Here is a 16039-nt window from a genome sequence, read left to right as displayed (position 1 = left end):
CAGAGAGACCTCGGGGTTCAGGTACATTATTCTTGTGAAATTAGCATCACAGGTAGACAGGGTGGTTAAGAAGATGTTTAGCACACTTGCCTTCATTGCTCAGACCTTTGAGTGTAGGAGTTGGAAATGTCATGTTGAGATTGTACAAGATGTTGGTGAGGCCTTTCTTGAGTACTATGTGCAGTTCTGGTTGCCCCGTAATAGGAAGGATATTATTAAACTGGAGAGGGTTCAGAAAAGACTTACTAAGATATTGCGGGAATGGAGAATTTGAGTTATAAAAATAGACTGGGACCTTTTTGACTGGAGTGTAGGAGGTTGAGTAATGACCTTATAGCAATTCACCAGATCATGAGGGGCAAAGACAAGGTGATTAGCAAGGTGCTTTTTCCTGAGGGGCGTTCAAAACTAGGGGACATATTTTTAAGGCAGGAGGAGAAAAATTTAAAAAGGACATGAGGGGGAATTTTTTTGGTCAGAGTGGTTTGTAAGTGGAATGAACTGCCATAGGATGTGGTGGATGCAGGTACAGTTACACTGTTTAATGAGTACATGAATAGGAAAGCCTTGGGGAGATATGGGCCAAATGTAGCCAGGTGGGTCTAGTTTAGTTTGGGAACATGGCATGGACTAGTTGGGCTGAATGGTTTGTTTCCATGCTGCATGACACTATGACTCTTTGCAAGACATGTTCAAGGTTAGCTGTTTATTTTTAATTTCCACATGATACCTCTGGTTCTATGTCAATAATCTTCAATGAGTCCTCTGATTACCTACCATTCTGCCATCTGGACCTTTACTCCTTATTTATTCTATCAAAACAATTCATGTCTTTGAATACCTTTATTAAATCTCCTCTTTAACTCTCCTTGTTCTGTGGAGAACAATGCCAGTTTCTCCAGTCTTTATGTATAATTGAGGTTCCTCATCCTGACTTAATTTTAGTATTTTTTTTCTGCACCCTCTCTTGAGATGTTTACATTCTTCCAAAGGGCGGTGACCAAAACTGAACCTGATACTTCAGCTGAGGGATAGCAAATTTTTATAAAGATGTCAGCACAAAGTACAGCACAACAGCGTGGGCTGAAGGGCCTGTACTGTTCTATATTCTATGTGATATAACTTCTTCGGTTTTATTCATTGAATGATGAAGTAAAAGAGCTATTATGATTTTTTAACAAGTCCTTTCAACTTCTTCTACCATTTTCAATGAGTTATGTACACAGAGCTTCAGTTTCCTGCAGCCCTTTTAAATTGTTGCATTTTATTTATATTGCCTCCACCAAAATGAATCACTTCACACTATGCTGAAAATTTTGCAATCTTAGAGATTTACCCTTGCCTTTCTATAATCGTCAAACCAGATGCAGTGCATTGTTACCTGTCAGTCATAATTAGATTTGTGATAAGTAAAACAAGGAAGCAAATACAAATAATTTTCTTCCGGATGTGGTCAGAATGTAGGATACAACAGTTGATTTTGTAAGATGTGCTGTGCCCAAAGCGGATATGATCTGTGTTCAGGTTCATTGTTGCTTCCAAACCTGACCTTCACCTTGGCTGAAATATTTTGCCAAGCTCTATTTGTTCTCATATTGAACACCTTGCCCTTTTGACTCCACTCACTTCCTCTAAAAAAATGCTGTATAAATCAATGGCAGGCTATGCTTGCCTTTTTGAGTGATATATGCAACATTTGTTGCTCTTTTACTCGGGCCCCACCCTCACATCTTTTCAATACATCAATGACTGTTTCAATACCATTTCCTGCTCTCAGCTTGACCTGGATGTGTCAACTTTGCTTCCAATTCCTACCCTTCCCTCTCCTGTACATGTTCGATCTCCGACTCTTCGCTTTCTCAAATTATTTAACTCCGTTTCTAACAACCGGCCAATGACAAATGACCACTATAAGCCCACTAACACCAATAGCTATCTTGCCTACATAGAAACATGAGTAGGCTATTTCGTCCATCTAGTCTGTGTTAGCCATACCATTTCCTGTTTGGAATCGTCTCCATTCTGCCAGTTACTCAGTTTCCATCACATCAGTTCTGAGACATTTCATACCCATGCTTCTAATATATCTTCCTCTTTCCTCAACAGATTCTCCCCAAATAGGACAGGGTCTTGACCCTGTCCATTCTATTGTCAGTGCTTCTCCTTTCAACATTTCCACTTCCTCGCAAATCCAGTAATGAGTTGTTCTTCTCCTTAACATTCAGCTCAGAAGCCTGCAAATACAATTTTTACATTTCTGCCAACTCTGGCACTAAGTCACATCAAACACATCTTTGCCTTCCCTCTCCTTTCATAACTCTAAAGGGACTATCCACCATAGCTCAATCACACCTCACACAGGAGATATATCTCTTGTCCTTCTATGTTCCTTGCTGCCACCGCCAAAGATTCAGAGCACGTTTCTAGGTGAAACAATAATTTACACATACTTCTTTCAATTTGGTGTACTGTATTTGCTGTTCAAGATGCCTTATCATTTACATTTGAGATACTGCTTAATGGAATATTGCCATTCAGTCGATGAGCTTTTCTGATTATCTGTCACTCTTTGTCCCCACCTTACTCCAACTCTGACCTGTCTTCAGCTTTCTGCGTTGTTTCAATGAAGCTCAACCGAAGTTCAAGTGCCTCATATTTTGGTTGAGCAATTCTTCCGAACTCAATGTTTTGCTCAACAATTTAAGATCATAGACAATGCTGCTATTACTTCCACTGGCAGCTAATGGCAACAATTCAGCTTTCTCGCCTACATCCAGACTCCTGTGTGTCTTTACCCGTCTCCTGATCACCTCCTTTAACCTAACATCATTATCATTATCTGTTCAGTCGTTTCATCTCTCATATTCCCCCATCACAGATCTTCATTGTTCTCCCCCTACTCAAAACCTGCTGCATATCTATCTTTTACCAGCTCTGAGAGGAAACAGTAACCGTCCCTATTACCACTAGTACTGCCAACTCTGCTTAATGCTTCTAGCAACATCTTCCGTCCGAACTTCCTCTTTCTGCAGTCGTCGAAACTATCGAGACCCAGAAGCTGCGCCAATGGTCACGTAGTCAGTGAAAAAGAGGAAGTGACGTCTATCGGATTTACTTTCAGCCGAAAAAGAAATTCTTGAGTTTCAGAGATTCGGAGCATTGAGGGAAGAGCAGAGCGGAGGGTGTGTACATCATGGGCCAGATCGAGTGGGCGATGTGGGCAAATGAGCAAGCTCTGGCGTCGGGGCTCAGTGAGTAACACAAAGACCCTTCAAACTACTGCCAAACCTCCCCATGTATCCTTCCCTCCTGGTGCACTAGTGAAACTTCTGTAAATGCCAACTCTCGGGGATCAGACTTTTCGCTTGGGAACTGATGGAAGAGCTTTTCTTTTCCCTGCTCACCATCGCCTCGATTGTACACTTACTGCTTGAATTTCTTTTGAATAACAAACGACATCTAGGATCGTAATTTTAGACCGTAAAACTGATTTTTGTTGGCTTTCAAAACCAATCTGCATCGACTGTAGTACAGAAACCTCAAGTTGTATCTTTTTATGCTTTTTGAAAACCGTGCCATCCCCTGTCATTTGGGGGGTTTTATAGTTTCGATGATTTAGAGCTGCCGCAGTATTTGCCGCTGATTTCTTCACTTGTATTTCCTCCTTTTAGTTCTGCTTATTGGAGGCGTGGTTGGAGTGGCTGGACAATTCCGAGATTGGCAATTTGCTGCTTATGGCATGTATCCTTTTCAGCGTGGAGAGCTCCTAAAATATTACTCCTGGTTTAAGAAGAACTTCAAGTCTTTAGAAAAATATATTTTCTGTACACGTTTTGAAACTAAAATGCTCTACTCTAGATAATTGTAAACCACAACAATGGCTGACAGCAGGACTAGACGGGCCGAATGGTCCTTTTTGTGCCGTGAATTTATCTGCTCTGAAATGTTCTGGCCCAGGAGGAAGTCATACGGCCCATCGTGTCTACACCAGCTCTTCAAATGAGCATCATTCTCTACGGCCAGTTTCCCTATTCCCTTGATCAAACTTGTAGTCACCACTTCCAGTCTTAAAAACTTGCATTAACATGCCATTGCTTCAATATTAAAGGCAAATTGTTTGACTAAGAAGCAGTTGCAAATGTTCATAAATATATTTAAATGTAGTGAAAATACATTCATTTAAAAAAATAGTAATATTGTCAGTTCAGATCAGGGACCTATATAGGAAATTGGTTTCTGATCGTATCTTCCAGAGAGTGAGGTGCACAGATACCCTAGCGATAATTCAGAATTCCAAATTTGGAATGGGTTCATTCTTGGGTGGAGTTCTTTTATGTGACAACAAGCTACAGAGGGTTAAAGAAATGGTAACCTTCCTCAAATGACAATGATGATGTCCAGAAGATACATCTTCATTTGAAGACTGGAGGAAGGTTGGGAAGGAGTTGAATTACCTGTTTGATGGAAACTGGATAGAAGGACAGTTAGAATGGCAGCGATGGATTTACTGCCCCATTTACACTTTGCTCAGTACCTTCAAGAACATGCTCGCCAGGATGTTTACCTGATTTAGGTGGGAAGGTCATTAATCTGTGTAAATCAGAGCCTAAAATGTACATAAATTGCTATTTTGATTGCAACAGCACTCAACATTTATACAGTCCTTTTTAATGTAGTGGTGTCCTAGGTTGCTTTTTACAAGCTTTATCAAAAATAATTTAATATCAAGTCAAATATAAATCTCAGGGCAGATGAGCAACGGAACGTCAGGGCAACAGATACATGGGAGCATCATCACCTGCAAGTTTCCCTCTAAACCACTCACCATCCTGTCTTCAAAATATGTCACTCTTCCTTCACTGTCACTGGGTCAAAACCAACATTAACTCCTGGGAACTCCAAGACAAACCTTCATCTAGCATGAAAATACCCATTTACTCTCTGCTTCCTATCATACAGTTCCTCAAAGCTGAGTCCCATTACAGATCTCTGAAGAGCATAACATGTAAATCACAATTGGAGTTCAGACCTTTTACCTTTGCACTCTGCTTTATGTCTGTACACTAATTTCTAATCTGTATAAAACTTGAGTTTACAACCTGAAAATAACTTGGCGTAACCCAGCCAAGTGAGATATTTTCAAGGCACTATTGCCATGTAGGAAATACAACCTCCAATTTGCACATGCAAACGGCACTGAGATCAATTACCGGATCAGTGTTTTTGTTGTTATAAAATCAAAGAGTTATACAGCATGGAAACAGACCCTTTGATCCAACCGGTCCATGACTATAATCCCAGACTAAACTAGTCCCACCTGCCTAAGCTTGGCCCACATTCCCCTTTCCCATTCATGGACTTATTCAAATGTCTTTTAAATGTTGTAACTGCACCTGCAACCACAAATTCCAATGGAAGTTCTCTACACATGTGAGCCACTCATGCAAAAAAAAAAGTTGCCCCTCATGTCCTCTTTAAATCTTTCTCCACTCACCTTAAAAGTATGCCCTCTTGTCTTGAAATCTTACACCTCATGGAAAAGATGCCTGCTATTCACCTTCTCTAAACCATTCATGATTTTAAAAATCTCAAGGTCATCTCTCGGCCTCCTACACTCAGTGAAAAAAGTCCCAGCCTATCCAGCCTCTCCCTATAACTCAAACATTCCATTCCCAGCAATATCCTGGTATATCTTTTCTAAATAAAAACCGGAAGAACTGCTGATGCTGTAAATCAGGAATAAAAACAAAGTTGCTGGAAAAGCTCAGCAGGTCTGGCGACGTCTGTGAAGAAGAAATCAGAGTTAATGTTTCGGGCCCAATGACCCATCCTCAGAGCAGTTCTGAGGAAGGGTCAACAGGCCCGAAATGTTAACTCTGACTTTTTTCTTCATAGATGCTGCCAACCTGCTGAGCTTTTCCAGCAACTTTGTTTTTGTATCTTTTCTGAACCCTCTCCAGCTTTATAATATCCTTCCTATAACAGGAAGACCAAAACTGGATATACTATTCCAGAGACTCTAAGACGAGTTGAGGGTGAAATTCTAAGCAGAATATTGGGGGGAAAATTCACATGCTTTTCTTTAAAAAATTTAAGTTTCAATTTAATATTTCACTGAGAAGCAATACATAACTCCCTCAATACTATATTAAACCATGAGCCAAATATTTGCTCAAATATTTGAAATAGTTCTTCCATATGATGGTTTCTGAATCCAGAGTTCTTGGTTAAAACTGGGAGGCAATACAGAGACAAAGATGAATATATTAGTCATTATTAATTCTCTAGTTTCAGTTATATCAGCAGTTCTTTACTTGATGGGCAATACTATGTATGGTAAAGAACCTGCATGTAATGTCTGGATCATATCTGTTTTAATTGAATAGACTTAATAAGAACAGAAGATGTTTTTTATGACAATGTATTCATAACTTTGGTGAAGCTTTGGATCATATTCAGGCTTTGGAAGCAGATGTTTAGTTTTTCATTTGATCTATTTTTGTGGCATGTGGAGTGAGTGGAAATTAAACTGATGAAGATTTCAAAAGGTAAAATGCTTAACAACTTATAGGTTTATTGTCATCATCTTACTAACAAGAAGCAACTGATCAGTTTATCTGAACCTATGGTGGGACGGAAGTATTTTTCTTCTTTCTGGAAGGAATCACTGAATAAAATGTAAAGTTACAGTAGGTTGGTGGAGTGCACTTTGTGACTGACATTCGTGCTGGGGTTCGGGCAGCTGTTTAGACTGTAGTGGCCGTAATGAAAGTAATGTTTATAGCTTGATAACTTTTGAAGGTTATGGAAGCAGGTTATGAAGTTGAAGAACTGGCCCCATAGACATTTGGCTGAAGCTGACTCATACTGACGTTAAATTGTTGCTTTTCCTTTAACTTGAAATATTCAGTGCTGCAGGTGTCTTTGTGATGTTGTTGGAATATCCCAGAGGGAAAAGGCGAAAGGGAACAACAATGGAGAGACCGTAAGTAATTATGGATAACGGAGTGTGATAAAGAAGTTGTATTGGATTTAAAAGTGGTTGATTACCTATAAATGCGTTATTCGTTTTAACAGAGTACAGTTGGTACAAAGAAGGATAAAACTGCGGAATAAAGGGAAGGAGAAATAACTAAAAGAAGCAAATTGTTATTTTGTTTAATAGGAAGAGAGTATTGTATTGAAGAGCATTTTCAATATTTTGTTTCAATTTGCTGCTAATTTCATCCCCATGCTTTATCCTAGGGGTCAGCGCTTTTTTGCAGCCATTGTGAAATTGTTTGGACCTTTAACGCGAAATTACTATGTCCGTGCTATTCTACATGCATGGTAGGATTCATATTTCATATTTTTGTCGTCAAAATAATCATTACTTGAATTTGAACCTGTCGTTTGAATTCTTTATCTCAGTGAAAGCTTTGACTGATGTTCTTCTTTACTAATAATCACAAATGAAAATTTGAAGCTAAAACTAAGTACCAACTGTGCCACAAAGATTCTGAGGGTTGGATATACCCATCCCTTTCCTCCAAATGCACCTTGTAACCACCAGCAATTCCAAAAATGCAGCCCTGGCCCGTTTCATTTGTTTGCTATACCTACTTACTGAGGAATTCTGCTGCTAAGAACAGTGCCATGTCTAGTTTAATGCAACAGTTTGTTACTTGCAGTGTGAGTTGAACTTCAGCTATAACTGAACTGAGCTCTTCAGTCACTGTCCATCTACTTCAGTGTGACAGTTGAGCAGCCACAGCAGAACCAAAACAATAATAGCAGTGTAAAAATGTGAATTATAGTAACAGCAGGTCTGTCAGTATCTGTAAAAGGCAAACATGGCTAACATTGCAGATACAGATTCTTCGTAAGAATTCAAAATTTCAGACATAACGAAACATTCATTGATTTTTAAAGAAAGAATAGCTGAGGACTTAATGAATAGAGAGGACATGAATGGCTTGAATTACTCATAGTCTATTTAATTAAATAATAAGGAACACTCAGATTTATAAAGATTCCCAGTTGCTTTCCTGAAGGGGATATTGGATGAATTTGCTTTTGCATCTTTGTTCTTGTAAGTTCATATATTTATTTGCTGGTGTTCAGTCTACTTCATCTTTACTTATGTAAAATATTGATATTTTATACAAACTTCAGGTATTTATGAATTCACTGTGTCTGGGTGATGTTGCTGCAGCCCGGTGTTTGTCTAATGGATTTTGGTGTTTTACTTTAAATCTCTCCAGCCTTGCAGTACCTGGAGGCTTTATATTGCCCACAGTCCTGGGCACTGTCAACCTTGGCATTGCCAGTCTCATCTACCTACTTGTAAGTGTATGTTCCTATTCTTATAGAATTTGGAGTATAAATACTCTGAACCATAACCTTTTTAATTGAGGTTATTTTGTGACTTAATGCATTAAATGATTAATTATACTAAATGGTACTCTTCAAAATAATTTTTTCTTATAAAATGAGAAATGTAATTTTTAAAAAAATTTGATTGTGGAATGTGGGTGTTGCTTGCGAGGGAAGAGGGCAGTTAAGAGTCAGTCACATTGCAGTGGGTCTAGAGTCACAAGTAGATCAAACTGGGTAAGACTGGCCGATTTCTTACAGTAACCATTTGTTTATAGGGTTCAAAAGTGATTGTTGTTTGTATTTGAGATTGCCAAATAAATAAAAAGACAACTGTGACCATGCAACTGAAGCCATACACAATAGGTATACATTTTCAAGTACATTACTTAGCAATAGAAAGATAAGGCTGTGGTGTTAACCCTGCATATTTGTATAGTAGCTATAATTAATGATTCATTTTACTAAATGTCTTTCTTTAAAATTCTAATGGGAGATTTTACTGACTAACTCCAGAGATCAGGGCACATTAAATCTCAGCTGATACTCCAGTGCACACTGAAGAAGTGCTGCGTTGTGAGAGATACTGTTCTTTAGATGAGATATTAAAGCAAAACCATGTAGGGTTTCTGAGATGGCTGTAAAAGATATCACTTTTGGAAAAAGGAGGGGATCTTTTCTCCATGACCTAGCCAATATTTATTCTCCAATCAGCATCACAGAAACAAATCATCTGCTGTTAAGGACATACTGTTTGTATGACCTTGCCACCGTCCCACACCAAAATAGAGAGTGCAGATGAAAACTATTGATTTGGCTGTAAAATACTATTGAATGAGCTCATGAGTGGCACTATACAAATACAAGTTTTTATTTCTGCTGATTCAACTGGGACATTGACAGGATGCAGAGCTGGGCAAAGAAGTGGCAGATGGAATTCAACCCAGAAAAGTGTGAAGTGATTCATTTTGGAAGGTCAAATTTGAATGCAGAATACAGGGTTAATGGCAGGATTCTGGACAGTGTGGAGGAACAGAGGGATCTTGGGACCCACGTCTGTAGATCCCTCAAAGTTGTGACCCAACTTGATAGGGTTGTCAAGAAGGTGTATGGTGTGTTGGCTTTCATTAGCAGGGATATTGAGTTTAAGAGCCGTAAGGTTATGCTGCAGCTCTATAAAACTCTGGTTAGACCACACTTGAAATATTGTGTTCAGTTCTAGTCACCTCTTACAGGAAAATGTGGAAGCTTTGGAGACGGGGCAGAAGAGATTTACCAGGATTCTGCCTGGACTGGAGGGCAGGTCTTATGAGAAAATGTTGAGGGAGCTAGGGTTTTTTTCATTGGAGCGAAGAAGGATGAGAGGTGACTTGATAGAGGTGTGCAAAATGATGAGAGGCACAGATAGAGTGGATAGTCAGAGACTTTTTCCCAAGGTGGAAATGACTGTTACGAGGGGATATAATTTTAAGGTGATTGGAGGAAGGTGTAGGGGAGATATCAGAGGTAGGTTCTTCACACAGTGGTGAGCGTGCGAAATGCGCTGCCGGCAGTGGCAGTGGAGGCGGATACTTTAGAGACTTTTAAATGACTCTTGGATAGGCACAGGGAGGATAGTAAACTGTAGGGAATGCAGGGTAGATTGATTTTAGTAGGATAATATGTTGGCAGAACATCGTGGGATGAAGAGCCTGTACTGTGCTGTATTTTTGTATGTTCTTTAATCAAATTAGTAGATGAGGCATTAGCCAGAAAAATATCTAGTTCCTGTGCTGAGATAGCTGAACTCACTCAGAGTAGCATTGGGTACACTGACATTTTCTTCCACACCTCTGAGTTAGAGACTGAATGTCTTGCCCTATTTGAAAGCATTTGTTAAAAGTTAATGCTTTATTAGCCTCAGTTCAGAACAAGATCAGATCACCTGCTGATATACACTGTTTGGGGTCATGTGTGAATATTAGCCTCTTCAGCAAGACACCATGGAATGAATAGCTGAACGAGAAAGACTCAGGTGTAAAGGTTCACAAATATAATGTTGAGATATTGGCTTGGTAGTTTTAGTTCACTAATAAATGAAAGTAGCTGTAGTTTTCAGAGATGACCAATATATGGATAGAGCCATAAGGGCATGGAATGCCTTGCCTGCCAATGTAGTTAACTCAGTCATGTTAGGGGCATTTAAACAGTCCTTGGATAAGCATATGGATGATGATGGGATAGTGTAGGGGGATGGGCTTAGATTAGTTCACAGGTCAGCGCAACATCGAGGGCCGAAGGGCTTGTTCTGTGCTGTGTTGTTCTCTGTTCTATGTTCTAACTATAATTACCAGTGACTATTGTTCTGTGAGGGCCACCAATGGATGGCGATAGATACTGGCTTTGTATCTGTGCTGAGAGGTGTAGGGTAGCTGTGTTTGAGAGGGAATTTCATGCCTACAGTAAATACTACCTTTCGGCTGCAAAATGTCACCAAATGTTTCTTGAATTTCTGTTACCAGTTTCACCAGTATAAACAGAAAGGTTTATAAAAGTACTGCGAATGATAGTGTTAACAGAGATTAGCTTCTATGTATGGAACACCTTGATAATGGGCATGAAGATTTTTTTCATTTAAGTCTGTTGCATATTTTTGTAGGGTTTTACTGTGATACTAAGCTATTTTTGGGACCTCTGACTAAACATTTGATTAAATACACTCTACATTTGATAAAGAGCTGCAAACAGTCACTCAACTGAATGATTAACAGATCTGTCAGATCGAAGTTTCTTTTCTTGTACAATAGGCCAGATTTTGGGAGAAATTAGAAGATAATAAAATGTGAGGCTGGATGAACACAGCAGGCCGAGCAGCATCTCAGGAGCACAAAAGCTGACGTTTCGGGCCTAGACCGTTCATCAGAGAGGGGGATGGGGAGAGGGAACTGGAATAAATAGGGAGAGAGGGGGAGGCGGACCGAACATGGCCGAACATGACCCCGACCACACCCCGCCCCCGCCACAACCGCCCTAAGAGGATCCCCCTCATTCTCACACACCACCCTACCAACCTCCGGATACAACGCATCATCCTCCGACACTTCCGCCATTTACAATCCGACCCCACCACCCAAGACATTTTTCTATCCCCACCCCTGTCTGCTTTCCGGAGAGACCACTCTCTCCGTGACTCGCTTGTTCGCTCCACACTGCCCTCCAACCCCACCACACCCGGCACCTTCCCCTGCAACCGCAGGAAATGCTACACTTGCCCCCACACCTCCTCCCTCACCCCTATCCCAGGCCCCAAGATGACATTCCACATTAAGCAGAGGTTCACCTGCACATCTGCCAATGTGGTATACTGCATCCACTGTACCCGGTGCGGCTTCTTCTACATTGGGGAAACCAAGCGGAGGCTTGGGGACCGCTTTGCAGAACACCTCCGCTCAGTTCGCAACAAACAACTGCACCTCCCAGTCGCAAACCATTTCCACTCCCCCTCCCATTCTCTAGATGACATGTCCATCATGGGCCTCCTGCACTGCCACAATGATGCCACCCGAAGGTTGCAGGAGCAGCAACTCATATTCCGCCTGGGAACCCTGCAGCCATATGGTATCAATGTGGACTTCACCAGTTTCAAAATCTCCCCTTCCCCTACTGCATCCCTAAACCAGCCCAGTTCGTCCCCTCCCCCCACTGCACCACACAACCAGCCCAGCTCTTCCCCCCCACCCACTGCATCCCAAAACCAGTCCAACCTGTCTCTGCCTCCCTAACCGGTTCTTCCTCTCACCCATCCCTTCCTCCCACCCCAAGCCGCACCCCCATCTACCTACTAACCTCCTCCCACCTCCTTGACCTGTCCGTCTTCCCTGGACTGACCTATCCCCTCCCTACCTCCCCACCTATACTCTCTCCACCTATCTTCTTTACTCTCCATCTTCGGTCCGCCTCCCCCTCTCTCCCTATTTATTCCAGAACCCTCACCCCATCCCCCTCTCTGATGAAGGGTCTAGGCCCGAAACGTCAGCTTTTGTGCTCCTGAGAGGCTGCTTGGCCTGCTGTGTTCATCCAGCCTCACATTTTATTATCTTGGAATTCTTCAGCATCTGCAGTTCCCATTATCTTTGGGAGAAATTAGTTTGCCTTATGTCTTGAGTTGTACTACACCCCTGTTGCTTGGAAACTGGTAGAAAAATATATTCTGAGGTTTAATGCATACAGGCATGGTCTGTTGCACACCATGCCGCTGTTTCATTGTAATAGTCTGATTGTCTTTCTGAAATAGCATGCTAATATCAAACAGCAAGGCAGATGCTGAAATTTGACAAAAATTAATGCGTGGAGTTTTTGTTTTGACTGACCACAATTTCACATGCAGACAAGCAACAGTAGGGGGCAGTATCTTCATGACCAGAGCCCCTTGCTGGTTTTCTGTTAGAAACCTTTTTTGTTAAATAACATTTTTCTTTAGAACTAGACATGAGATTAAACATTGTGGTATTTATTAGATTTGTGTTTGGTCATTATTTAAGGTTATAACCTTAGGTTTACAAGTTTGGTTTACACAAATTGTATACAATTATAAAGTTAGTAACTACAATCTACTTGTATGAGCTGCAGAGAATGTCTGTCCAATGCCTCATTGCAGACCTCTGTGCATAGTGTGAAAAAGGACGCAGTGAGTGCTCAAGCAACATGGGGACAGCAGAGGGATCGAACCCTGGAAGTCCCCAAATCCTGGGAAAGTTCATATTTGGGTTGGGGTGAGGATGAGTGGTGGCGCTGGTGCAATGTGTGACCTGTCAAATAAAAGTTGTTTGAGCTGATCAGCAGCACATGCTAATGTCTGGTGGAGCAGTGAGCAGTTAAGAAAGGCAGTACCTGCAGGGAGGGAGCGGGCCCAAGCTGCAGGCCAGGGTTTAAGGGCTGAAGGCTGAGGCTGGGGACAGAGCATGCAAACTGGGGGGGAATGGTGGGGTAGATAGTGAGGTCTGGGAGCAGTGTGACAAGAAGCAGTGGGAGATGAATGCCAGGGTACTGGGCTTTTTGCTGAGGGTGGGGAGGCTTTTTATTGAGTCCAACTATTCCATCCATTGGGTTTGGCCTCAGAGTCAGCCAGAGAGGGCACGGGTGGGTGGATAAAGTGGCTGGCTGGAAGGAGACGGCAAGAGCGGTATGTAGGAGAGGGATGTTCCAAGTATTGGGGGAACAGGGTGACTGTCAAGCAGAGAAAACAGCTTTAAATCTGTCAGAAAGAAGTAGCTAACTGGAATCAAAGAAAAATTCAAATCATTGAAGTAATTAATACCTTGCAAAAAAAAGGACTCTGTAGGACTGCATAAGTTCAGCAGCTCATATTTTTGGAAAAAATCTAATCAATCCTATGAAATGAATACTGTCTATTGTTAAATTTAAATCTGAGATCTAGTTCTGAGATGCAGTCAATAGAGTTATAATGACCTGGATAAAATGTTTCAGGTTTTGGCACTTTCTGTGATGGGAAAACATTGGCTATGACCGTCACCGGTGTATGGAAGATGTCTTTAGGGCAATAGCTTTTCATGCATTAGAGTGTGCGTCAATTAGCTTTACAAAAAATACTTTTGTTAACTTTTATGCCTTTTGTCTTATGCCAGTTTAAACACTGTGGTGTTCAGGAATTTTCATGTTTTATTGTGTATAATGGCTTTCAAGTTTAATGGAGAGTTGACCATTATTGAGGACATTGAATGTATTTTTTAAATTCTGTTTCTGTGGGAGTCCAAAAAACCGTGTATCAACAGGCATGTGGAACATATTGTTACTACATCACAGCATCACCAGCAAATTAGTTACTGAGAACGGAAAATGTACCCTTAGCAAAATGTCAAAAAGTATCCCTTGAAAGAATCTTAAAAGGAATCCTCATAAAAGAAAATAATTTTGACTTGTGTTCACAAGAGTGTGGACAGGATGTTCAGCCTCTGAACCCTGCCAGCATGCAGTCAGAGCATGATTGATATGTCACTCAATTCTGTTTCTGTTTTTATCAATCTTCATATCCTTGTGCAGTGAAGTCTGTGTATCTTCTTATTTATTATTCACAACCCTTGTGGGAGGGAGAATTCTAGTTTTTCATTCTACTCGGTGCAGAAATAATGGATACTAGTTTGACCATCTCATTTGAAACTCCTCCTCCATGTCCTTCTATGCCTTGTCCCTTCCTATCTCTGTAACCTTTATGTACTCCAACTTTGGATTCTGTTTTAAATTTCCCCACAATCGGTGGCTGTAATTTTCAGCTGCCTCTGTTCTGTACATTTGAATGTGTCCCCTAAATGTTTTCTTCTTCTTTATTTTTCTTTCTTTTTCTCTCTCTCTCCCTCTTTTGCCCCACACACACGTGTGCGCACGCTCTCTCTGCCTTCTCTCTCTCCCCTTTTTAAAATTCTTCTTAACCTATGACTCTCACCAACCTCTTAGTCATCCTTCTGGATATCATCTTTTGCAGCTTGGTGCCAAAATCATTTGTTGGTGTTGTCCCTGAAAGTTGCCTTGGGGTTGTTGGTTGTACTAAAGGTGTTCTATAAAGGCATATTGTTTGAAATAGTGCATCCTGATTTGTGACTCGTGCATTCAGTTTTGGACACTACACCTCAAAAGAATATATTAGCCTTGGGGAGCAGATACTAATTCAGCAGAATTATACTAGGGCTGTAAAGGGTTACATTATGAGAACAGGTTACATAAATCTGGCTTGAGAGATAATCTAATGACAATGATGGCATCATTTTTCAAAGAATACAATGGCTTGTATATCTCAATCTAGGCTGCCTTCCGAAAAGAGGAGTGGAGACCCATACAGGCGTTGCAGTCTCAGAAAGGACATGTTGGAAAAAGTATCCATCAGCCACCCACAAATCCCCCACCAAGGCCTCCTGCTGAACATCGAAGGAAACCAGTGGATGATACAAGAGCAGTTGAAGTCACTGCCAGACCAGTTACTTTTGACTCAAACTGATCTGACTTCGCTGGCAATTGTAATTATTCATCAGTCGTATTATTTTACTGAATATATTAATACAGTGCAATGCAATATTTAGACCCAATGTAAGATCAAATTATGATTTCCTTGGAAGAAATATGATCAGTCTTTCTGATGCAAGGGTTTGCTCACTCCTACAGCAAGAGATAATCTGCCACCTTGTTTATTTGTCAACTTTAATGTTTCTATGACATTGTTACCGAAACTTCTCCCCTTTCAGTATTGCAGTTGATAAGACATGTTCTTTGTAAAGTATTAATAAAAGAATAGGCTATCAAATGCCATTCTCTTAAAACATTAGTTGTAAGTCTCTCTCGCTCTCGTTGTTCCTCTTCACTGTCCACTATACACCAATTTTGGTGTCACCTGCAAACGTTCTAATCATGCCTCCTATATTCTCATCCAAATCATTTATATAATTGACAAACAGAAGTGCACTGCATACCAAACTCTGCGGAACACTGCTGATCACAGTCCTCCAGTCAGAAAACAACCCTCCACCACCGCACTCTGTTACCTACCATAAAGCCAATTCTGTGTCCAATTGGCAAGTTCATCCTGTATCCCATCTGATCTAACTTTACCAATTAGTCTAACATGCAGAATCTTATTACAGACTTTCGTAATGTCCAAGTAAGCAATGTCTACCACTCCATGTTCATCAATCATTTT

At 40.8% G+C, this 16039-nt stretch overlaps 1 protein-coding gene across 1 annotated transcript; it reads left to right on the top strand.

Annotated features, from left to right (window-relative positions):
- Nucleotides 1-3054: 3054 nt before the first annotated feature.
- On the top strand, nucleotides 3055-15667 carry LOC125459611 (cytochrome b-245 light chain). The gene is made up of 6 exons (XM_048546197.2): nucleotides 3055-3251; nucleotides 3672-3741; nucleotides 6911-6985; nucleotides 7246-7329; nucleotides 8244-8325; nucleotides 15152-15667. Exons 1-6 carry the CDS (start codon nucleotides 3194-3196, stop codon nucleotides 15341-15343), a joined length of 561 nt encoding a protein of 186 aa, XP_048402154.2. The 5' UTR covers nucleotides 3055-3193; the 3' UTR covers nucleotides 15344-15667.
- The last annotated feature ends 372 nt before the right edge of the window (nucleotides 15668-16039 follow it).

The sequence above is a fragment of the Stegostoma tigrinum genome, chromosome 16, assembly GCF_030684315.1.
Source record: "Stegostoma tigrinum isolate sSteTig4 chromosome 16, sSteTig4.hap1, whole genome shotgun sequence".
In the NCBI taxonomy this organism is placed as follows: Eukaryota; Metazoa; Chordata; class Chondrichthyes; order Orectolobiformes; family Stegostomatidae; genus Stegostoma; species Stegostoma tigrinum.
This window is presented reverse-complemented; position numbering and strand designations above follow the sequence as displayed.

Excerpts from the sequence above, each read along its gene's own strand:
- LOC125459611 (XM_048546197.2), top strand. The coding sequence starts at position 3,194 with ATGGGCCAGATCGAGTGGGCGATGTGGGCAAATGAGCAAGCTCTGGCG. Across the intron at positions 3,252-3,671 it reads AGCTCTGGCGTCGGGGCTCA|TTCTGCTTATTGGAGGCGTG; the intron begins GTGAGTAACACA and ends TCCTCCTTTTAG. Across the intron at positions 7,330-8,243 it reads CGTGCTATTCTACATGCATG|CCTTGCAGTACCTGGAGGCT; the intron begins GTAGGATTCATA and ends AAATCTCTCCAG.